General features: G+C 36.6%; 2 protein-coding genes across 4 annotated transcripts in view; one reads left to right on the top strand and one right to left on the bottom strand.

Annotated features, from left to right (window-relative positions):
- SBF2 (SET binding factor 2) overlaps positions 1 to 26,541 on the top strand; it is a 489,527-nt gene that overhangs the window by 36,656 nt on the left and 426,330 nt on the right. The window lies entirely within an intron of this gene.
- LOC101086842 (10 kDa heat shock protein, mitochondrial-like) lies at positions 6,027 to 6,454 on the bottom strand. The gene is given in 2 exon segments (XM_011286713.4): positions 6,027 to 6,273; positions 6,276 to 6,454. Coding segments are annotated over 2 exon segments (306 nt in total). The 5' UTR covers positions 6,451 to 6,454; the 3' UTR covers positions 6,027 to 6,142.

Genomic DNA, 26,541 nt, shown 5'->3' with positions numbered 1-26,541 from the left:
GTTTTCAGATTAAGATAACATTTCTGACAAAAAGAATACAACTGAAAAATATGTACATGTGTCTGCTTTATTGGCTAGGGCTTATTCTGTTTTTCTTCCTTTTCCATTATAGTCATAAAAAATGATATGCTGTGAATCTTTCCTCTGTAAGCTCTCAGCTCTACTTGTTGGCTAAGACAGATATTAAACCAGAAGAGAAGGGGGTTCTGGTAAAAATAGTAAGAGAAAATGTAGCAATAATCATAAATGTGAGACTTTTTTTTTTTCATTTGGCAAATATTTATTGAATACCTATTATGTGCCAGTAATGCATAAAATGAATGTGGTCCCTGCTCTTATGGAGTTTATAGTCAGTTTGACAGACATTAAAAAAAAGTATTAAATGACTGTTATCTACAATGTCAGACTATGTTAATGTTTACAAATACTCCAAAACAGTGTGCATCTCAATTTTAATGTGCATATGAATCTACTGCAGATTTGTTACAAATGTAGATTGTGATTCAGTAAGTCTGAGTTGAGGCCTGAGATACTGCATTTCTTTCTTAAAAAAATATCCTTTTTAAGGTTTGAGTTACATGTGATAAAATTCACACATTTTAGGTATATATGTTAACAACTTTTGACATCTCTATCTCTATCTCTATCTCTATCTCTATCTCTATCTCTATCTCTGTCTCTATCTATCCTATTGTTACAACCACCCTAAAGACAGCGGTTTTAACAAGTTCCAGGTAATGCAAATACTGCTGGTTTGAGGGACCACACTTTTGAGTGTCAAGGTTATAATCATCAATTCAGACTTTACTCACCGAAACTGAGATAGCTCAATATCTATTTTTGGGACAGAGAGAGACAGAGCATGAACGGGGGAGGGGCAGAGAGAGAGGGAGACACAGAATCGGAAACAGGCTCCAGGCTCTGAGCCATCAGCCCAGAGCCTGACGTGGGGCTCGAACTCCCGGACCGCGAGATCGTGACCTGGCTGAAGTCGGACGCTTAACCGACTGCGCCACCCAGGCGCCCCGAGATAGCTCAATATCAACAAGAAGTTTTGGGTTGATTTTTATTTTAAAACTGGTCATGACTATATATGTACATTTTTAAATTGTTTTGAATTGAAAACGAAGTGTCATGAATTAAAAAGATACCAAAAACTGACCTGTTCTTGCTCCTAGCTACACAGTTTCCCTTTGGACAACCATTTCTTGCATATCCCTCCTTAGATATTCTGTACATATAGAAGTAATTATATATTTAAATTCTCCACTTACCTCCTCCTTTTTTACACACATGGCTGCTGTTCTAAAGACCTGTTTCTCTGATGCTTTTATTTTATTTTATTTTATTTGGGGGTGGGTGGGTGGAGAAAGAGTGAAAAAGAGGATTCCAAACAGGCTCTGTACTGTTAGCATGGAGCCCGATGCAGTGCTCTATCTCACTACTGTGAGATCATGACATGAGCCCAAATCAAAAGTTGGATGCTTAACTGTCTGAGCCACCAAAGTGCCCCTGATGCTTTTTATTTTTAAAATGAGATTTTATCTTTTATTTTGTAATTTTAAAAACATTGAAGTGAAATTTATATAGCATAAAATGCATAGATCATCAGCATACAATTTGAGCTTTAACAAATGAATACACTCTTGTAATGTAAATCCCAATCAAGACCTGATGCTTAACTTGGACAGGCTTCTGTCATGCTTATTTTGATGTTTCTAATTCTGTGATCATGCTAGGATTTAATAAAGCATTAATGAACCACTGCTTTATTGTATATAGGACTCATAGGTGCTTTGAGATATCAACTACTTTAAAAGAAACTTTGTTTTTTTAGAGACATTTTAGGTTCATAGCAAAATTAAAGGGAAAGTACAGAGTTCCCATACACCCTCTACTCCCACATGCATAGCCTCCCCCACTATCAACATCTTGCACCAGAGCAGGACATTTGTTACAGTTGATGAACCTAAATTCACACATCATAATCACTCAAAGTCCATACAAAATATAGAATAGTTTCACTGTCCTAAAAATCCTCTGTGTTCTATGTATTCATCTCTCCCCTTTTCCTAACCCCCGGCAAACAATGATCTTTTTACGGTCTCCATAGTTCTGCCTTTTCCAGAATGTCATATAGTTGATATCATGCCATATGTGGCCTTTTTCAAATCGGTGTCTTTCACTTAGTAACATGTAGTTAGGGTCCCTGTATGTCTCTCCATGGCTTGATAGCTCATTTCTTTTTAGCTATGAATAATATTTCATTGTCTGCATGTTCCACAGTTTATTAATCAAGTCACCTACAAGGACATCTTGGTTGCTTCTAAATTTTGGCAATTATGAATCAAGCCACTCTAAACATCCATGTGCAGGTTTTTGTGTGGACATACGTTTTCAACTCCTTTGAGTAAATACCATGGAGCACAATTGCTGGATTGTATAGGAAGATTGTGTTTAGTTTTGTGAGAAACTACCGAAGTGTCTTCCAAAGTGGCTGTACCATTTTGCATTCCCTCCATCAATGAGTGAGAGTTCTTGTTTCATATTCTTAGCTACATTTGATGTTGTCAGTGTTTTGGATTTTGGCCATTCTAATAGATGTATAGTAGTATCTTATTGCTTTAATTTGCACTTTTCTAATGAAATATGGTGTTGAACATTTTTATATGCTTATTGCTGCATCTGCATATCATCTTTGGTGAGGTATCTCTTCAAGTCTTTTGCCCATTTAAAAATTATTGGGTTGTCCATTTTCTTATTGTTGAATTTTAAGAGTTCTTTGTGTATCTATCTATATCTATATATATGTACATATATGTGTGTGTATATACATATGTATATATATATGTATATATATATATTTAAGTTTAACTATTTATTTTGGAGGGGGAGAGCACAAGCAGGGTAGGGGCAGAAAGAGAGGGAGAGAGAGGATCCCAAGCAGGCTCCATGCTGTCAGCTCAGAGCCTGATGCTGGGGCTCTATTCCATGAACTGAGCTCGATTCCAGAGCCTGATGCTGGGGCTCCATCTTCCATGTGAGATCATGACCTGAGCTGAAACCAAGAATTGGACACTTAGCCAACTCAGCCATCCAGGCACCCCTTTGCATATTTTTGGTAACAGTCATTTATCAGATATATTGCTTATGGATATTTATTTCCCAGTCTGTGGCTTGTCTTCTCATTCTCTTGAATTAACTCACTTTTTAGAAGGGGATTCTGAAAAAGATTGAAGGGTAACGAAAGTTCTGATACAGAGAATGGTTTATAATTTTATGACTAACATTTTTTTTAATGTTTATTTATTTTTTGAGAGAGAGAGAGAGAGAGAGAGAGAGAGAGACAGAGCACAAGCAGGGGAAGGGCAGAGAGAGTGAGGGAGACCCAGAATCCAAAGCAGGCTCCAGGCTCCGAGCTGTCAGCACAGAGCCTGACACAGTGCTCCAACCCACAAACTGTGAGATCATGTCTTGAGCCAAAATCAGATGCTTAGCCAACTGAGCCACCCAGGCAGCCCTATAATTTTATGATTTAAGATAGATCTCCAGGGACACCTGGCTGATTCAGTTGGTTTAGCATCTGACTCAATTTCCCCGTAGGTCATGATCCCAGTGTCTTGAGATTGAGCCCCATGTTGGGCTCCACACTGGGCTTGGAGCCTGCTTGGAATTCTCTCTTTCTCCCTTTGTCCCTCTCCTCCGCTCTCTCTCTCTCGCTCTCGCTCTCTCTCTCTCTCTAAAACAAAAACAAAAACAAAAGAGAGGTCTTCAGATAAAAAATTTGGAAGTACTACTTACACATTCAGAATCACTTAAGATTTTTATTAATTTTGTGAAATACATATCAGTTGCATTAACCTGCATATTATTTTAAAAAGAAAAACACTTTAGTTACTCTCCATTGTCAACTTTTTTTTTTTTTTAAGATTTTAATCTCTATATTCAACACGGGGCTCAAACTCACAACCTTAAGATCAAGAGTAGCATGCTTTATTGACTGAGCCAGCCAGGCATCCCCCACTCTGTTGTCTACTTAATAAAATTCTTTCATTATCTCTCTTGAACACATTTCCAATTTTTATTGTTATTGTTTTCCTTTATAGATGATATATAATACATCAGCCAAACTGAACCATTCTGTATTTCCCACAGAGGTCAGATTCAGGGCCTTGTTTGTTCTGTCTTTCTCCTCTCTATTCAAAAATCTTCTATCCTTTAATTCAAGTACTACCTTTTCATGATACCTTAAGGAAGACTTTGAATCTAACCTAAGAATATGGTACAAAATATGCAAGACTTAGTATCTAATGATGTTTGTTGTAGCATTATTTATAGTAGCTAAGTAGTGGAGACCACCATAATGTTTAGCAACAGTGGAACAATTATAATGAAAAATGATGTATAGTAGGGCCATATAGAAACATGGAGAGATGATTATGGTATAGTTGGGGGTAAAAAGCCAAATACCAAAATCATGCATGCAAAGTAATTACAGTTCTGAAACAAAAAACAAATGAAAATAGATGAAATGAGGAAGTACACCAAAATAAGTTTTATTAGAGTGGTAGAATGACATGTGCATTTTTTTCTCATTTTATAAATTTTATGTAATACATGTAAAATTAATAATAAATTTTTATGGTAAATATTTGTGCATTTTATTTTACTGTTTAAAGGTTTGGTCAAAGCACTGTTAGGAAAACCCCAAAATGAAGCACATAAAGTGTTGAATATTGGGTAACTGCATTGTAAGGGTTTGCAGTGTTTTATAGTTAGCTATAAAAGTTATATCTTTTAGTGATCAGGAGAGCTAGGAGACATCTGAATGTGATGTTTGGATATGGCAGAATTGGTGAAATTTTAATCTTCTAGTTTCTGGCTCTTTGAAGAAAAAAACATTCTTAAAAAATCATGGGGTATTGCCTGTGAGAAGAAAAGAAGGTAAAATAAGATGAGAGTGCATCTTTTTTTTTCCTTTTTCTTTTTTTAAGTAGGCTCCATGTCCAATGTGGGGCCCAAAGTCACGACCCTGAGATCAAGAGTTGCAGGCTACCAAATGAGCCAGTCAGGTGCCCCAAGATGCGAGGGCTGATGAATGAAGATATTGAAAGGACATAGGAAAGGGAAGGGCAGCCATATAAATAGAGATGACTATAAAAGAGAGACACCAGAGTGTAAAAATAGTGTGGAGAAGGCCAAAGCTTGGAATGAAGCTTGTGACAAATGCTTAAGTCCATAAAAAGCTTTTAAAATTATTTTAATAGCAATAACAACAAAGACAGAAAGAATAGTCCTGCTGTTTGGACTGTAGTGTTATGTTAGTAAATTGTCAGCGAAAGCAGAGCATTTCTGTTCCCATTTGGCTTTGATCTTTTATTTAAAGGAGAATTTTCTATTTTTATTTTTATTTGAATATAGTTGACATACAATGTTACATTAGTTTCAGATGTACAATGTAGTGATTCAACAAGTTTATAGTTATGCTGTGCCCACCACAAGTGTAGCTACCATCTGTCACCATATAATGCTATTACAGTACCAGTGAGTATATTCCCTAAACCGTACCTTTTATTTTCATGACCTGTTAATTCCATTACTGGAAGCCTCTACCTCTTCCTCCTCTTCACTCATTTTGCCCATAACCCCACCTGCTTTTCCTCTGGCAATCATTGGTTTGAAGGAGAATTATTTTTATTTTATTGTAATTTTTAAAATTTATTTATTTTGAGAGTGGGAGTGAGAGCAGAGAGGGGTAGAGAGAGAGGGAGAGAGAGAGAATCCCAAGCAGACTCTGTACTGTCAGCACAAAGCCCAGTGCAGGGCTTGAACTTACAAACCACAAGATCATGACCTGAGCTGAAATCAAGAGTCAGACGCTTAACTGACTGAGCCACCCTGGCACCCTGAAGGAGAATTATTTTTATAATAAAGAGGATAAAAGGGCTATTGTTCTTTTATAGTTACTTATATTTATTATGTAAGATTTCCATGTTTATTGTAAATTTATTAAAAAAATTTTTGGGGGATACCATTAGTTTATTATAAAAGAGAGACATGAGAATTATTTACATGATGAAAGATTTCACAACTTCACTGGAATGGGCAGCTTCACTTCATGCCATTTCAATAATGATTTATTTCAGTCTACATACCTTCCAAGAATGTCACCATCTCTAAATAAGAAATAATCCTTGTCATCTAGAACTACTTTGGTGCCTCCGTATTCTGGGAGAAGAACTTTATCTCCAACTTTCATACTGACTGGTTGATCTCTCCACCCTTTCCTTTAGAGCCTGATCCAACAGCTACTACTGTTGCTTGCAAAACTTTTCCTTGAGATTTTTCTGGAAGCATAATGCCTCCTTTGGTTACAGTTTCAGCTGCACTCCTTTCAACTAAAACTCTGTCAAAGAGGGGAAGAAACTTCCTAAACGCTTGTCCTGCCATGACTCTGGCCGCTGCAGTTCCTACTCTGCTCTGGAGTTGCCGCGGCTGCAGTGAGACCCGCAGTCTGACCCCCGGGCCACGTGAACGTGGGAAAAGCTCCATGTTTATTGTAAATTTAAAAGACAGACCTGTATGGGAAGAAACACACCACCCATATTTATGCCACTCAGGTATAACTATTACTGATGTTTTCTTGTGCACCCTCCCAGAATTCTTTTGAGCGTAATGTATATATATGCAGCATATTTTTTATAAAAAAGGGATGAAACTGCTATTCAGTAGTTTCTTCTTTTTCTCAGAAGTTAATTTCCTCAGAATATGTTCTAAAGTTTTCCATGTTGGTAAATGGAGACTGAACCATCTTTTAAAAAGCTTTTATTAAATTACAGCATGTATTGGGTCGCCTGGGTGGCTCAGTCGGTTGAGCATCCGACTTCAGCTCAGGTCACAATCTCACGGTCCGTGAGTTTGAGCCCCGCGTCGGGCTCTGGGCTGATGGCCCAGAGCCTGGAGCCTGCTTCCGATTCTGTGTCTCCCTCTCTCTCTGCTCCTCCCCCATTCATGCTCTGTCTCTCCCTGTCCCAAAAATAAATAAACGTTAAAAAAAATTAAAAAAAAAATTACAGCATGTATGCACGAGAGTATGCAAACTGCACAGCTCAGTAAATAATCTTCAAAATGAATATACTCATATAAACACCACTCAATTTAAGAAATAGACCATTATTAGTACCCTAGAAGCCCTAATTATGCTCTTTTCCAATCATTAACCCTTCCTCCTCTCCAGAGATACACTGTTCTGATTTCTAATTCCATAGATTACTCTAGCCTGTGTTTGTACTTCATATGTATATGAATATAGTAAATATGAATATGGTAAATATTCTTTTGTTTCTTCTGTCACTCAACATTATATTTTGAGGTTCATCTATGTTGTATGCAGTTGTGGTTTTTTATTGTTGTGTAGTATTCCAGTTTATGAACAAACCACAATGCATTTATCCATTCTACTATTGATAGACTTTGAGTTATTTGTAGTTTATTCTGTTTACCACTATACATACATAGTGCACATAGTTTTGTGCCTGGCAGATAAAAGGCATTCAATAAGTGTTTATTGAATTTAAGAATGAAATGTCTCACATTTCTTTATGATTACTACTGAATGTTCTCCAAGTTATAAAATGTTAGTAATATATTTTTATCTTCTTCCTGCTAATGCAAAGACCTTGGAATACTTTAACACCATTTATCCCTCCTGACTTGTATGCTGCTACTATAGTTTAGTTTTGTTTAAAATTTAAATCCTGTAGGGGTGCCTGGGTGGCTCAGTCGGTTGAGTATCTGACTCTTGATTTTGGCTCAGTTCACAGTCCCAGGGTTGTGGGATTGAGCCCTGCATCAGGCTCTGCTCTGAGCTTGGGGAATGCTTTAGATTCTTTCTCTCTCTCCCTCTACCCCCTTCCCTCCCCACTTCAAAATAAAATAAAATTTTAAAAGATTAAAAAAAGATTTAAGCCATATAGAACAGTCAGTATTCATTTAGGTTTACTTACAATTTATTCTTTCTGTTACTCCTTTTTCCCCCCCTTCCTGCTTCTCTAAAGACTTCATCTGGCATAAATTTTCTTCTGCTTGCAGCAAACTTTATTTGTAATAGTGCCAAAGTAGGAGCAAGCCAAATGTCTTTAATCAGATGAATGTATAAACAAATTGAGGTATATCCATATATACAGTCGAATACTACTCAGCAATAAAAAGGAACAAACTATTTTTATTATTTTTATTAAATTTTTTTTTTAAACTTTATTTTCGGGGGGGGGAGAGAACGAGTGGGGGAGGAGCAGAGAGAGAGAGAGAGAGAGAGAGAGAGAGAGAGAGAGAGAGAATCCCAAACAGGCTCTGCACTGTCAGCACAGAGCCCAATGTGGAGCTTGATTTCATGAAACATGAGATCATGACCTAGTGATGAGCCGAAATTAAAAGTTAGACACTTAACCGACTGAGCCACCCAGGTGCCCCACAAACATTTTATTTTATTTTATTTTATTTTATTTTATTTTATTTTATTTTATTTTATTTTATTTTATTTTATTTTATTTTTTTTAACTTCTATTTGTTTTTAATGTTTATTATTGAGAGAGAGAGAGAGAGAATGCATGCATGCACGAGTAGGGGAGGGGGAGAGAGAGAGAGGGAGACTGAGGATCTGAAGTGGGCTCTGTGCTGACAGTAGAGAGCCCGAAGCAGGGCTCAAACCCAAGAACCATGAGATCATGACCTGAGCTGAAGTTGGATGCTTAAGCAACTGAGCCTCTTAGTTGCCCCCAAAAGGAACAAACTATTGTTATACACAATCACATAAAAGAGTCTCAAAATAATTATACTGAGTTTTCTTTGTGGGAATTTTTTTTTTATGTTTTTATTTATTTTTGAGACAGAGACAGAGCATGAGCAGGGGAGGGGCAGAGAGAGAGGGAGATACAGAATCTGAAGCAGCTCCAGGCTCCGAGCGGTCCGCATAGAGCCCGACACGGGGCTCAAACTCACGGATTGTGAGATCATGACCTGAACTGAAGTTGGATGCTTAACCAACTGAGCCACCCAGGCGCCCCTCTTTGTGGGAATTCTAAGAATGCTCTGTTCTTGTTTGAAAGTGTTTATTTCACATTATGCTTGAAAGATATTTTTTCAGGGAATAGAATTCTATTAGTTATTATCATTCAGCAGTTTGAGGATGTGTTTCTGTTGTGTTTTGGTTTCTATTATTTTTATTGAAGGTAGCAGACAGTCTAATTTTTTTTTCCGTGAAGGTAATCTGTTTCCTTCCTCTAGTTGCTTTAAGCATTTTTTTCCCTTTGTCTTTGTCTTTGAATGTAGTATGATTTTCTTTGTACTTACTTGCTTGAATTTCATTGGGCTTCTTGTATCTCTATCATGATGATTAAAATCATTTTTTAAGAATTTTAAGCCATTATCACTTTGCATGTTCTTCTGTCCCATTTTCTTCCTCCTTTTGGAATTTTTGATTTTCCCACTATACCCTCCTCTGTCTCTTGCACCCTTCCTTTTGTTTTTGTTATATTTTATCTTTTTGTCTGTTTGTGTTTTATTCTGCATATTTTCTTTTGATCTATATTCTGAGCTGCTGTTAATCCCACCCATGGAATTCTTAATTTTGGTTAATTGTATGCTCCAATATTAGATTATTTATTTGGTTCTTTGATGATTTTGTCACTTATGCCTTTTATTTCCTTGAACACATTTAGCATGTTTTTTTTTTTTCAGGTTTATTGAGATACAATTGATGTAAAATAAACTGCACATCTTTAAAATGTGCAGTGTGATGAGTTTTGATATGTATGATCATCACCACAATCAACATAATCATAATCATTACTCCTGTAAGTTTCTTCATGTGTCTTTATAATTCTTGCCTCCTATTGCTTTCACCCCTGCTATTCCCTGTCCCTAAGTAACCACTGATCTGCTTTCTGTTGCTACAAATTACTTGTATTTTTGGAAATGTACAGTATGTACTTTTTGGGGAACTTCTTTCACTTTGAATAATTATTTTGAGACTCATCCATGTGGCTGTGTGTATTAAATAGTTTCTTTTTATTGCTGAGTATTCTGTTGTATGTATATATCTAAGTTTGTTGATACATTTATCTATTGAAGGACATTTCGGTTGTTTCTGGTTTTTGGCTATTACAATAAAGGTGCTAAGGAACATTCTTATATAGGTCTATGCATGGGCATAAGGCATGGATATTTTTTAGTCTGTTTCTGATAACTGTATTTTCTGGATCCCTGTCGGGGAATCTATTGTTGCTTTAAAAAAGATCTTTCTGGATCTTTCTCAGATCTTTCTGAGCCTGGGTGGCTCAATTGGTTAAGCATCTGACTTCAGCTTAGGTCATAATCTCACGGTTTGTGAGTCTGAGCCCCACATCGGTCTCTGTCTTGACAGTTCAGAGCCTAGAGTCTGCTTCGGATTCTGTCTCCTTGTCTCTTTGCCCTTTCCCTGCTCCCTGCTCGCACTGTCTCTCTCTCTCTCTCAAAAATAAAAAATAAACATCAAAAAAACAACTAAAGACTCTTTCCTTTTATGCCTAGTCATATTTGACTTATATTGGATGTTATGAATAGAAAAGTTATAGAGATAACTTAAGGTTTAAGTGTAAACATTTATGGTTGCTTCTAGCAGGCGACTAGAGACACTAGTGATTCTGTATCACCTTAATTCAGTTTTAAGTACTGAGATGATTACAGGATGATACAAGAGAAACTGCATAAGTCTGCCAGTTGATTTTTCAGCAGAAACTTTTCAGGCCAGAAGGGAGTGGCATGATATATTCAGAGTGCTGAAAGGGAAAAAACCTACAAGCAAGAACACTCTGCTCAGCAAGATTATCCTTCAGAATAGAAGGAGAGATAAAGAATTTCCCAAACAAAAGTTAAAGAAATTTATCATCACTAAATCAGCCTTTCAGGAAATGTAAAAGGGAATTCTTTAAGTGTAAAGAAAAGGCCATAAGAAGGAAGAAAATTAGAAAAGGAAAAAATGTCACAGGTAAAAGCAATTGTATTAAAGGTAGTAAATTAATTACTTATAAAGCCAGTATGGTGGTTAAAACACAAAAGTAGTAAAATCAGTTATGTCCACAAAAATTACCCAAGGGATACACAAAATAAAAAGATGTAAAATATGACATCATCTACATAAAACATTGGAGAAGAGAGTAATAATTTAGTGCTTTTAGGATGTGTTCAAATGTAAGTGACAGTCAACTAAATAGAGACCACTGTGCACTTAAGATGTTATATACTAACCAAGTGGTAACCAAAATCAAAAACTTGTAATACATACACAAAAAATAAAGAGAATGGAAGGGCACTTGGCTGGCTTAGTTAGTGGAGCATGACTCTTGATCTCAGGGTTGTGAGTTTGGAGTCACAAGTTCAAGCCCTACTTTGGGGAGAGTTTAATTAAAAAAAAAAGAGAGAGAGAGAGAGAGAGAGAGAGAGAATGGAATCCAAGCATAACACTAGAGAAAGCCATAAAACCACAAGGTGAGAGAGCAAGAGAAGAAGAAAGGAATATGGAAGAACTACAAAAACAACCAAAGAACAACTAATAAAATGGTAGTAAGTACATACCTATAAATAATTACTTTAAATGTAAATGGACTAGTGTTACACTCAAAAGACATAGGGTGACCAAATGGATAAAAAAACAAGACCCATCTAGATGTTGCCTACAAGAGACTAATTTCAGACTGAAAGACACATACAGAATGAAAGTAAAGGGATGGAAAAACATATACCATGCAAATGGAAGTGGGGGGGAAAAAAAGGCCAGGGTAGCAATGCTTATCAGACAAAATAGGCTTCCTTCCTTCCTTCCTTCCTTCCTTCCTTCCTTCCTTCCTTCCTTCCTAATGTTTGTTTTTGAGAGGGGAGAGCTTGAGTGGGAGAGGTGCAGAGAGAGGGACAGAGGATCTGAAGCAGACTCCATGCTGACAGCAGATAGCCTGATGCAGAGCTTGAACTCATGAACTGTCAGATGCTCAACCCACTGAACCACCCAGGCACCCCCTTATTTATTTGGTTTTAATTTAAATCCCAGTTAGTTAATGTATAATGTAGTAATTGTTTCAGGAGTGGAATTTAGTGATTTATCACATAAAACACCCAGTGCTCATCCCAACTTAATTCCTGTCACTCAGCCCATCTCCCCCCCCCCCCCCGCAACTCCCCTCCAGCAACTTTCAGTTTGTTCTGATTTAAGAGCCTCTTATGGTTTGCCTCCTTCTCTGTTTTTATCTTATTTTTCCTTCCCTCCCTCTATGCTCATCTGTTTTGTTTCTTAAATTCCACATATGAGTGAAACAATATTATTTGTGTTTCTTTCACTGACTTACTTTGTTTAGTATAATACACTCTAGTTTCATCTACATTGTTGCAAATGGCAAGACTTCATTTTTTGATTGCCAGGTAATATTCAGTGTGTGTGTGTGTGTGTGTGTGTGTATACATACACACACATACATACATCTTCTTTATCCATTCATCAGTCAGTGGACATTTGGGCTCTTTCCATACTTTGGCTGTTGTCAATAGTGCTGCTATAAACATTGGGGTGCACGTTCCCCTTGGAATCAGCATTTTTGTATCCTTTGGATAAATACCCAGAAGTGCAATTGCTGGGTCATAGGGCCATTCTGCTTTTAATTTTTTGAGGAACCTTCATATTTTCCATAGTGGCTGCACCAGTTTGCATTCCTACCAACAGTGCAAAAGTGTTCCCTTTTCTCTGTATCCTCACCAACATCTGTTGTTTCCTGAGTTGTTAATTTTAGTCATTCTGACAGGTGTGAGGTGATATCTCATTGTGGTTTTGATTTATATTTCCCTGATGATGGGTAGTCAGACAAAATAGACTTTAAAACAAAGACTGTAGCAAGAGACAAAGACACTACATAATGATAAAAGGACCAATCAAACAAGAGGATATAGTAATTGTAAATATCTATGCACTCAACATAGGAGCACCTGAATTCGTAAAGCAGTATTAAATAGGCATAAGGGAAGAAATTGACAGTAATACAATGATAGAAGGGGAGCTTAACACCTCACTTACATCAATGGATAGATCATCCAGACAGAAAATTAATGAAAACAGTGGCTTTGAATGACACATTTGACAAATAGACCTAACATATCTATATATACAGAACATTCTATGCCCAAACAGCAAAATACACATTCTTTTCAAGTGCATGTGCAACATTCTTCAGGATAGATCACATGTTAGGCCACAAAACAAATCTCAGTAAATTTAAGAAGATTGAAATTATGTCAGGCATCTTTTTGACAACAATAGCATGAAATTAGAAATCAGTTAAAAGAAAATCGTAAAAAAAAACATGTATAGGTCAAATAATATGCTGCTAAACAGCGAATGGGTCAACAAAGAAGTCAAAGAGGAAATTAAAAATACCTGGAGACAAATGAAAATGAAAACAAATGGTTCAAAATCTTTGGGATGCAGCAAAAGCAGTTCTCAAATGTGTTTATAGTGATATAGGCCTACCTCAAGAAAAAGAAAAAATCTCTAACAACCTAAAGGAGCTAGAAAAAAGAACAAACAGAGCTCAAAAATAGTAGAGGGAAGGAAATAATAAAGATTAGAGTGGAAATAGATAGATAGATAGATAGATAGATAGATAGATAGATAGATAAAAAGAAAAGCTCAATGACACCAATCTTTTCTTTGAGACAAGTTGGTAAACCTTTGGTCAGACTCATGAAGAAAAAAAGATAAATAAAATCAGAATTGAAGGTGGAGAAATGATAATTGACACCACAGAAATACAAAGAATTATGAGAGTATTATGAAAAGTTATGTGTCAACAAATTGGACAACCTAGAATAAATGGATAAATTCCTAGCATACAATCTTCTAAAACGGAATCAGGAAGAGAGAGAAAATCTGAACAGATTGATTACTAGTAATAAAATTGAATCAGTAATAAAAGAACTTCCAACAAAGGAAAGTCCAGGATCAGATTGCTTTACAGGCAAACTCTACCAAACGTTTAAAGATGACTTAATACCTGTTCTCCTCAACGTGTTCCAAAAAACAGAAGAGAAAGGAAAACTTCCCAATTCATTCTATGAGGCCAGCATTACCCTAATAGCAAAACTGGTCAAAGACACTACAAAAAAAGAGAGGCCAATATTTCTGATGAACACAGATGCAAAAATCCTCAAAAATTATTAACAAACCAAATTCATGGATACATTTAAAAATTCATTCATGATCAAGTGGAATTTATTCCAGAGGTACAGTGGATGGTTCAGTATTCACAAATTAATCCAATACTTGATATTAACAAGAGGAAAAAGCATTTGACAAAATACAGTATTTGTTCATGATAACAGCTTACAACAAAGTGGGTTTTAGAGGGAACATATCTCAAGGGTGAAAAACTGAAAGCTTCTAGTCTAAGATCAGGGACAAGACAAGGATGACCTCTCACCACTTTTATTCAGCCTAGTACTGGAAGTCGTGACTGCAGCAATTAGACAAGAAAAAGAAAGAAAACACATCCAGACTGGTAAGGAAGAAGTAAAACTCATTATTTGCAGATGACATGATACTTAATGTAGAAAACCCGAAAGACTTCATGAAAAAACTATTAGAACTGATAAATGAATTAAGTAAAGTTGTGGATACAAGATTAATACAAGATATTTGTTGCATCTCTATACACTAATAATGAAATAATGAAAGAGAAAACATTCCCACTTAGAGTTGCACCATAAATAGTAAAATACATAGGAATATATTTAATTAAGGAGGTGAAAGACCTATACTCTGAAACCTGTAAGACATTGATGAACAAAATTGAAGATAACACAAAGTAATAGAAAGATATACCATCTTCTTGGGTTCAGATAATATTCTTAAAATATTTATACTACCCAAAGCAACCTACAGATTCAGTGCAATCCCTATCAAAATGCCAATAGCATTTTTCACAGAATGAGAACAAATAATACTAAAATTTGCATGGAACTATGAAAGACATCAAATATACAAAACAGTCTTGAGAATGAAGAACAAAACTGGAGGTATCATTCCAGATTTCAAGTTATACTACAAAGCTATAGTAATTAAAACAGTATGGTACTGGTGCAAAAATAGAAACAGATCATTGGAACAGGATAGAGAGCTCAGAAGTAAACCCATACATGTATGGTAAATTAATCTATGATAAATGAGGTAAGACTATACAATGGGGAAAAGATAGTCTCTTCAATAAATGGCATTGGGAAAACTGGACAGCTACATGCAAAAGAATCAAACTGGACCACTTTCTTACACCTTACATAAAAATAAACTCAAAATGGATTAAAGACCTAAATGTGAGACCTGAAACTATAAAACTCCAAAAAGAAAACATAAGCAATATTCTTTTGGACATTGGCCTTAGCAACATATTTATGGATCTGTCTCCTCAGGCAAGACAAACAAAAGTGACAATACGCTATTGGATTACACCAAAATAAGAAGCTTTTGTATAGCAAAGGAAACCATCAACAAAACAAAAAGGCAAGGTAGTGAATGGAGGGAGATATTTGCAAATAATATATCCAATAAAGTTTAGTATCAAAAAAATACACAAAAAATTTATACAACTCAACACCAAAAAAACAAAAAATCCAATTAAAAAATGGGCAGAGGACCTCAATAGACTTTTTTTTAAAAAGAAGACATATAGATGATCAACAGACACATGAAAAGATGCTCAACATCATTAATCATCAGGGAAATGCAAATCAAAACCACAATGAAATACCACTTCATACCAGTCAGAATGGCTGGTATCAAAAGGACAAGAAATAACAGATGTTGAAGATATGGAGAAAAGGGAATCGTTGTGCACTGTTGGTGGGTGCTAACATTTGAGAAAAAGTATGGAGGTCTTTCAAAAAGTTAAAAAGAGAAATACCACACAACAAGGATGTCCACTGTCACCACTGTTAATTCATCATAGCACTGGAAGTCCTAGCCTCAGCAGTCAGACAACACAAAGAAATAAAAAGCATCCACATTGGCCAGGAGGAAGTCAAACTTTCACTCTTCACAGATGACATGATACTCTGTGTGGAAACCCCAAAAGATTCTACCAGAAAACTGCTAGAACTGATCCATGAATTCAGCAAAGTTGCAGTATAAAATCAATGCACAGAAATTGGTTGCATTTTTATACACCAATAGTGAAGCACCAAAAAGAGAAATCAAGGAGTTGATTCTATTTACAATTGCATCAGAACCAATAAAATACCTAGGAATAAACCTAACCAAAGAACTGTAAAATCTGTAGACTGAAAACTATAGAAAGTTTATGAAAGAAATTGAAGATACAAAAAAATAGAAATATAATCCATGCTCATGGATTGGAAGAACAAATATTAAAATGTTGATACTACCCAAAGCAATCATACATATTCAATGCAATTCCAATCAAAATAACAACAGCATTCTTCACAGAGGTAGAACAAATAATCCTAAAATTTGTATGGAACCATAAAAGACCTCAAATAGCCAAAGCAATCCTGAAAAAGAAAACCAAAGCTGGAGGCATCAAAATTCCAGACTTCAAAAGGTGTTATAAAGCTATAATCATCAAGACAGTATGGTATTGCCACAAAAACAGACACTCAGATCAGTGGAACAGAATAGAGAACCCCGAAATGGACCCACAAACATATGGCCAACTAGTCTTTGACAAAGCAGGAAAGAATATCCAATGGAATAAAGACAGTCTCTTCAGCAAATGGTGTTAGGAAAACTGGACAGCAACATGCAGAAGAATGAACCTGGGCCAGTTTCTTACACCATACACAAAAATAAACTCAAAATGGATGAAATATTTAAGCATAAGACAGGAAGCCATCAAAATCGTCAAGGAGAAAGCAGGCAAAAACCTCTTTGACCTTGGTCGCAGCAACTTCCTACTCAACATGTCTCTGGAGTCAAGGGAAACAAAAGCAAAAATGAACTCTTGGGACCTCATCAAGATAAAAAACTTCTGCATGGTGAAGGAAACAATCAGCAAAACTAAAAAGCAACCGATGGAATGGGAGAAGATCATAATCCAGTGAAGAAATGGGCAAAAGACATGAATAGGCACTTTTCTAAAGAAGACATCCAGATGGCTAACAGACACATGAAAAAATTCTCAACATCACTCATCATCAGGGAAATACAAGTCAAAACCACAATGAGATGGCACCTCACAGCAGTCAAATGGCTAAAATTAACAACTCAGGTAATGACAGATGTTGGCGAGGATGTGGAGAAAGAGGAACCCTCTTGCACTGTTGGTGGGAATGCAAACTGGTACAGCCACTCTGGAAAACAGTACGGAGGTTCCTCAAAAACTTAAAAATGGAACTACTCTACAACCCAGCAATTGTACTACTAGGTATTTATCCAAGGGAAACAGGTGTGCTGTTTTGAAGGGGCACATGCACCCTAATGTTTACAGCAATGCTATCAACAATAGCCAAAATACAGAAAGATCCCAAATGTCCATCGATGGATGAATGGATAAAGAAGATGTGATATATATAGAATGGAGTATTACTTGGCAATGAAAAATAATGAAACCATACCATTTACAACAATGTGGATGGAACTAGAGTATATAATGCTAAGTGAAATTAGTCTGTCAGAGAAAGACAAATATGATATGACTTAACTCACGTGGAATTTAAGATACAAAACAGGTGAACATAAGGGAGGCAAAGCAAAAATAATATAAAAACAGGGAGGAGGTCAAAACACAAGAGACTCTTAAATACAGAGAACAAACTAAGGGTTGCTGGAGGGATTATGGGTGGGGAGATGAGCTAAATGGGTAAGGGGCATTAAGGAAGATACTTGTTGGGATGAGTGCTGGGTGTTAATATGTAGGATGAATCACTGGATTTTACTCCTGAAATCATTATTGCACTATGTGCTAACTAACTTGGATGTAAATTTAAAAAAATAATAATAATAAAAAAATAGAAATACCATAGAGGGGTGCCTAGCTGGCCCATTAGGTGGAGTGTGTGACTCTTGATCTTGGGGTTTTGATTTCAAGCTCTGCATTGGGTATAGAGGTTACTTTAAAATAAAATCTTAAAAAAAATACCATATGGGGGCGTCTGGGTGGCTTAGTTAAGCATCCAACTTCAGGTCAGGTCATGATCTTACAGTTTGTGGGTTTGAACCCTGTGGTGAGCTCTGTGCTGACAGCCTAGAGCCTGGAGCCTGCTTTGGATTCTGTGTCTCCCTCTCTCTCTCTCCCCACCCCCCATGCTCTGTCTGTCTGTCTCTCTCTCAAAAATAAATAAACATTAAAAAAAATTTTTTTTAAATAACAGATCTTCTTGTGGGGGGGGGGCTGGGTGACTCAGTCCATTGAGCATCTGACTCTTGATTTTGGGTCAGGCCATAATCTCACCATTTCTGAGTTTGAGCCCCACATTGGGCTCTGCACTAACAGTGCAGATCCTGCTTAGAATTCTCTCTCTCCTTTCTCTCTGCGCCTTCCCTCCTCGAGAAAGTCGAGATAGAAGGAACATACTTAAATGTGCCAACAAACATATGCCAACAAAGAGGACAACCTGGAAGAAATGGACAAATTCCTAAGCACCCACACACTTCCAAAACTCGAACAGGAAGAAATAGAAAACTTGAACAGACCCATAACCAGCAAAGAAATGGAATCAGTTATCAAAAATCTCCCAACAAATAAGAGTCCAGGACCAGATACCTTCCCAGGGGAATTCTACCAGACGTTTAAAGCAGAGATAATACCTATCCTTCTTAGGCTGTTCCAAAAAATAGGGAAGGAAAACTTCCAGACTCATTCTATGAAGCCAGCATTACTTTGATTCCCAAACCAGACAGAGACCCAGCAAAAAAACAGAACTACAGGCCAATATCCCTGATGAATATGGATGCAAAAATTCTCAGTAAGATACTAGCAAATCAAATTCAACAGCATATAAAAAGAATTATTCACCATGATGAAGTGGGATTCATTCCTGGGCTGCAGGGCTGGTTCAACATTTGCAAATCAATCTATGTGATACATCACATTAATGAAAGAAAAGATACGAACTATATGATCCTGCCAATCGATGCAGAAAAAGCATTTGACAAAATTCAGCATTCTTAATAAAAACCCTCGAGAAAGTTGGGATAGAAGGAACATACTTAAACATCATAAAGGCCATTTATGAGAAGCCCACAGCTAATATCATCGTCAATGGGGAAAAGCTGAGAGCTTTATCCCTGAGATTAGGAAGACGACAGGGATGTCCACTCTCACCGCTGTTGTTTAACATAGTGTTGGGGGCGCCTGGGTGGCGCAGTCGGTTAAGCGTCTGACTTCAGCCAGGTCACGATCTCGCAGTCCGTGAGTTTGAGCCCTGCGTCGGGCTCTGGGCTGATGGCTCAGAGCCTGGAGCCTGTTTCCGATTCTGTGTCTCCCTCTCTCTCTGCCCCTCCCCCGTTCATGCTCTGTCTCTCTCTGTCCCAAAAATAAATAAACGTTGAAAAAAAAAACTTCTTAAAAAAAAAATAACATAGTGTTGGAAGTACTGGCATCAGCAATCAGACAACAAAAGGAAATCAAAGGCATCACAATTGGCAAAGATGAAGTCAAGCTTTCACTTTTTCCAGATGACGTGATATTATACATGGAAAATCCGATAGACTCCACCAAAAGTCTGCTAGAACTGATATAGGAATTCAGCAAAGTTGCAGGATACAAAATTAATGTACAGAAATCAGTTTCATTCTAATACACTAATAATGAAGCAACAGAAAGGCAAATAAAGAAACTGATCCCATTCACAATTGCACCAAGAAGCATAAAATACCTAGGAATAAACCTAACCAAAGATGTAAAAGATCTGTATGCTGAGAACTATAGAAAGCTTATGAAGGAAATTGAAGAAGATATAAAGAAATGGAAAAACATTCCATGCTCATGGATTGGAAGAATAAATATTGTTAAAATATCAATACTACCCAAAGCTACCTACACATTCAATGCATTCCCAATCAAAATTGCACCAGCATTCTTCTTGAAGCTAGAACAAGCAATTCTAAAATTTGTATGGAACCACAAAAGACCCTGAATAGCCAAAGTAATTTTGAAGAAGAAGACCAAAGCAGGAGGCATCACAATCCCACACTTTAGCCTCTACGACAAAGCTGTAATCATCAAGACAGCATGGTATTGGCACAAAAACAGACACATAAACCAATGGAATAGAATAGAAACCCCAGAATTAGATCCACAAAAGTATGGCCAACTAATCTTTGACAAAGCAGGAAAGAATATCCAACGGAAAAAAGTCTCTTTAACAAATGGTGCTGGGAGGACTGGACAGCAACATGCAGAAGAATGAAACTAGACCACTTTCTTACATCATTCACAAATATAAACTCAAAGTGGATAAAGGACCTGAATGTGAGACAGGAAACCATCAAAACCCTAGAGGAGAAAGCAGGGAAAAACCACTCTGACCTCAGCCGCAGCAATTTCTTACTCAACACATCCCCAAAGGCAAGGGAATTAAAAGCAAAAATGAATTATTGGGACCTCATGAAGATAAAAAGTTTCTGCACTGACAAGGAAATAATCAACAAAACTAAAAGGCAACCAACGGAGTGGGAAAAGATATTCGCAAATGACATACCAGACAAAGGGCTAGTATCCAAAAATCTATAAAGAGCTCACCAAACTCCACACCCGGAAAACAAATAACCCAGTGAAGAAATGGGCAGAAAATATGAATAGACACTTCTCTAAAGAAGACATCCAGATGGCCAACAGGCACATGAAAAGATGCTGAACGTCGCTCCTCATCAGGGAAATACAAATCAAAAGCACACTCAGATACCACCTCACATTAATCAGAGTGGCCAAAATGAACGAATCAGTAGACTATAGCTGCTGGCGAGGATGTGAAGAAACGGGAACCCTCTTGCACTGTTGGTGGGCATGCAAACTGGTGCAGCCGCTCTGGAAAACAGTGTGGAGGTTCCTCAAAAAATTGAAAATAGACCTACCCTATGACCCAGCAATGGCACTGCTAGGAATTTACCCAAGGGATACAGGAGTGCTGATACATAGGGGCACTTGTACCCCAATGTTTATAGCAGCACTTTCAACAATAGCCAAAGTATGGAAAGAGCCTAAATGTCCATCAACTGACAAATGGATAAAGAAATTGTGGTTTATATACACAATGGAATACTACTTGGCAATGAGAAAGAATGAAATATGGCCTTTTGTAGCAATGTGGACGGAACAGGAGAGTGTGATGCTAAGTGAAATAAGTTATACAGAGAAAGACAGATACCATATGTTTTCATTCCTCTGTGGATCCTGAAAAACTTAACGGAAGACCATGGTGGGGAGGGGAAGGGGAAAAAAAAAAAGGTTAGAGAGAGAGGGAGCCAAAACATAAGAGACTTTTAAAAACTGAGAAAAAACTGAGGGTTGATGGGGGGGGGGGTGGGATGGGAGGGAAGGGAGGGTGGGTGAGTGGTATTGAGGAGGGCACCTGTTGGGATGAGCACTGGGTGTTGTATGGAAACCAATTTGACAATAAATTTCATATTTAAAAAAACAGACAAAATAAAAAGTTGTAATTTTGTTAATAGTTTGGTTTATGTACTGCTTAAAAATGCGTGTGATCTGTACACACAAAATATGTTTTGTTTCTTAAATATTGGCTCATACTATCATGCTGTTTTGTGAGTTTTACCCCCATTTACTATGTTTTGGATATCTTTCTGTACTAATAAATAAAGGTATATGTTATTTTGAATAGTTATATACTGTTACTTGAAAAAATGGATTGTGCTTATTATGACTGGACTGTGATATGTGACTGTATTATAATTCACTTAACCTATTACCCATTTCAGATATCCAAATGATACAGAAGTAATTTAAATTTTTTCAGTGTTACCCAACAGTGTTGTAGTAAATAGGCTTATATATCTCACCTGAGTACTTATTTCTGTTGAATGAAATTTTTGGAATGAAACTCTTGTTTTAAAAACATGCACATTTAAAAAATTTCTGAAACATATTACTAATTGACCTCTAAATTTGATCAATTTACTCTTCTACCAGTAAGGTATATGAGTGCTGTTTTTTGTTTTTGTTTTAAATCCCATTATCAGCTCTTGGTATTATCAGTTTAACTTTTGCCTGTCTGATAGATAATAAATGGCATCATATTTTAATTTACTACAACTGCTACAAATGTTTGAGACTAGAATGATGCAATGTTCCTGGGTACTAGTAAAAATAGTTTCCCTTGGGATAGTTTGAAGAAAACTGCACAGAATGTTATCTTAAGAACTTCCATGCCATGCCAGAATGGATGAATTGAAGATTGCTGTTAATACAATTAAAGAAATGAAAGCAAACAAAAACAAAAGCAAAAAACAGCTCTCTCTCACTTTTTAAAAAAACTGATGTCATCATTATCATCTTGTTCTCCTGTAGAGATAATAAAGGAAATAAATATAGAACAGTTATTAGGAAATAAACTTCTATTTTTAATAGCACAAATACAGCCTCTACAACTAGTTTTTAGAGACAGAGAGTACTCTTTGTCTAGGATTTAGATGTTTACTATTTTTTAAAGAACATTCTTATACCACTTAGACAACTGCTTTCTTGATAGGAAATTGAGTTTTCAAAATGCTGTGTCTGTTTAAAAGATCCTTTTCATGTTTCTGGTAGAATTTAATGTTCCATTCAAGTCTTTTTTTAATGCAAGTAGGAATGTTTTTATTTCTGTTAATTGAAATAGTTAAAAATTTTGATAATATTCTCAAGTTGTATTTTAAGACATACTTCTGATGTGGGTCAGATTAGAAGATTGCCAGTGATTTGTTTTTGTTTTTGTTTTTTATTTATATAACTTAAGTAATTCTGAGTAACACAGATTCTCAGGGACAGTAAAAGAAATATTTTATGTTCTCTTTATTTTTAATAAAATTTTTGCATGAACATTTATTTGTGAAGTCAGTCTCCTCACACCTTCCTACTCCCGGTATGGTAAACTGAGATGTCAAATAAACCATTAAAAATGAAACAGTATTTGAGGTGTGTGACTATTTAAGACTATTTTTGGTTTTTACTTAATAAGATTAATAAAAATTATTAAACACTCTCAGTATTTTTGTTGCATTGGCTACTGGGCATCCTGGTAAATCGTGCAGACATAGTCTTTATTTTCATAGATTTATAGTCTCATAGGGGTCTCAGAGAATAAAAAAGCAAAAGAAAACAAAAACACCATACTTAGAATTCATGACAGGTGTTATAAAGGGGAAAATAGTGGAACATTAGAGGATAATGAGGAGACCAACTTTTGACAAGATGGTCAGGACAAGCACTCTGAAGCAGTGACATAGAAACAAACATGTAAAGGATTAGAAGGAGTCTGCTCTGAGAATAGCTAGGTGTCTTAGTTCAGGCCACTTTAATAAAGTTCCACAGGCTGGATGGCTTATAAACAACAGAAATTTATGTCTCACTGTTTTGGGGGCAGTAAGTCTGAGATTAGGAAGTCAGCATTGTTGGGTTCTGGTGTGAGGCCTTCTTCTAAGTTGCAGATTGCCATCTTCTTGTTGTATCCTTACATGGTGCAAACAGGGCAAGAGAGCTTTCTGGCAACTTCTTTATAAGGACATTAATCCCATTTGTGAGTACTCTACCTTCATGACCTTCTGAAAACCCTGGCTCCTATCTATCCCTACCTCCAATGCTATCACATTGTGGGTTAGGATTTCAACGTATGAATTTGTGGGGGAATCATTCAGTCCACTGTACTAGGGGATGGACAGGGTAGGAGAATTAAGGCAGTTTGAGGAAACAGTCTATAAAAAGAACTTTAGGTATAAAACATCTTGGCATGTTCAAGGAATTGAAAAGAGGGACTCTATAGTTGAAATATAATGGGTGAAGTTGAGACTAGACTGGGTTTTATGAGGTTGTGGAAGTAGGGGCCAGATCACACACATCTTGTAAGCTTAGTAAGTAATTTATTTTTTATTCATAGTGCAAGGGATTTTTATTCAAAGTGCAATGAGTAGGCAGTTAGGAACAGTGACATGATCCAATTTTTTAAAATGTTTATTCATTTATTTTGAGAGAGAGCATGTGCACGTGCGTTAGTGGGGGAGGGACAGGGAGAGAGTGGGAGAGAGAATCCCAAGCAGCCTCTGCACTGTCAGCGCAGAGCCCGATGTGGAGCTGGATCCCATGAACTGTGAGATCATGACCTGAGCATAAACCAAGAGTCAGACTGTTAACCCACTGGGCCACCCAGGCACCCTGAGATGATCCAATTTTTAACTGTTGTGTGAATAATGTATGGGGAGATGGGAAATAGTAATCTAGGTAAGAAATCATGATGTCTTGAGTAGAGGCAATAAAGATTGGATGGATTCAAGATATATTTAGGAGACAGAGATGACAGGACATATTGAGGAACTGGACATGGGACAGAGAGGAAACATAATTGATGTCCATATTTCTAACTTGTTAGGTTTTACAGTCAGTAAGTAAAGCAGTGTGTGCCTACCATGTTACTTTTTATTTGTATTCTTGGTTTCATAAAATGAGTAAGACTTTCAAATACACAATTTAGGAGAGGTGTTTTAGTCCATTTGGTTTCCTATAACAAAAATACCATAGACTGGGAAGCTTATAAATGGCAGTCATTTGTTTCTTATCATTATGAAGGCTAGAAAGTTCAAAATCAAGGTGCTGGCAGATTCAATGTCTGATGAGGACTTGTTTCCTTGTTCATAGACAGCCATCTTCTTGCTGTGTGCTCACAAGTCAGAAGGGCCAAAGGAGCTCTCTGTGGTCTCTTTTATAAGGGCAGTAACTCTTCATGAGTGCTCCATCCCCATGACCTAATCACCTCTCAAAGGTTCACCTCCTAATACCAATCACATTGGGGGTTAGGATTTGAACCTATGAATTTTGTGAAGTACGAACATTCAGTCTGTAGGAAAATGTATAGAGACTTATGGCTGGAATGTAGAGAACTGATAAAACATCCCTGAAAATATGGCATAAATTAATAAAAATGCTTTATTCTAAAGTTTATTTTGAGAGAGCACATGCACACGTGCAAGTTGGGGAGGGTCAGAGAGAGAGGGGGACAGAAGATCCGAAGTGGGCTCCACACTGACAGTAGAGAGCCCAGTGTGGGGTTTGAACTCACAAACCCATGAAATCATGACCTGAGCCAAAGTCAGATGCTTAACTGACTGAGCCATCCAGGCACCCTCAAAATGATCTACTTACAAGGTTAATGAAACACATTTGTTGCTTAAAAGACATTGTTTATCCTAGGTACTTATTAAGTATTTGTTGAATTAATGAATATATTTCCAGACATTCCCAGTGCTCTTTATTCTTTCTGAAAATCTGAGTTTCCCTTTAGTATCATTTTTCGTCAGCCCAAAGAAATTCTTTTAGCATTTTGTGTGCAGGTCTGCTGGCCCTAAGGCTTTGTTCCTTTTGTTGTTTTTGTTGTTCCCCCTTTTTCCCCCCCGAATCTTTTTTTTTTCCTTTCTGTTTGTCCAGATTCCATAATTTTATTGGTCTATTTTCAAGGGCACTGAATTTTTTTACTCATTCATCTTCATTTACGCTCATCCATTGAATTTTCATGTTACGCCATTGAATTTTAAATTTTAGATATTTTATTTTTCAGGCTAAGATTTCTATTTGGTTATTTTTAAAGTTTCCATTGCTCTATTAAGGTTTCTTTTTATTTGTTATGTTTTTATATTTTTCTGTATCATTGAGCAGAGTCCTAATACTTGCTTGAAAGTCTTTATCTACTAATTTTAACATATGAGCAATATGTACTTAGTCCTCCTTTTTGAATTTTTTTTTATCTGTCAAAGAATTTTGGATTGCATCCTGGACATTGTGAATATGAAGTTGTGGGGTCTCTGAATTCTGTTATATTCCTTCAAAAAGTATTGATACATGTGTTTAGCAGGCAATTGATTAACCTGATTGGACTCAAATTCTAAGCTCTGTCTCTTGGGTGGTAGTCTTAATTCAGTTCTTTTATCCTTAATTAGGCTTCTTACAGTTTACTCCTTGCATATGTGCTTCAGAAGTGAGCCAGAAAATTGTAGAGTTTGTACCTGGATTTTATGTTTTTCCTTCTCTAGCTGTCTTCTTTCTGAGATTCCTCTTTTCAACATCTGTGGTCTCCCTGAACTCTGTGCTCTAGTTCTTGAAGACGATGAGATTGTGAGGTTTTTATATGAAGTTTTAGGTACCCCCTGTGGTGCTAACTGGACCTGCCCTTAGGAAAAGGCTCTAAATGAGAAATTCACCCACTACTACTCTCTTCCAGCTATTGACTTGCCTCCAGTATTTGCCTTCTTTTGGTCACTCTTCAGTGTGTTTAGGTAGTTGACTTTTGTATTTTGTTTACAATTTATAG

This window comes from Felis catus, chromosome D1, assembly GCF_018350175.1.
Source record: "Felis catus isolate Fca126 chromosome D1, F.catus_Fca126_mat1.0, whole genome shotgun sequence".
Taxonomy (NCBI): domain Eukaryota; kingdom Metazoa; phylum Chordata; class Mammalia; order Carnivora; family Felidae; genus Felis; species Felis catus.
The sequence above is the reverse complement of the archived record's forward strand: the minus strand, read 5'-3'. Positions and strand labels throughout refer to the sequence as shown.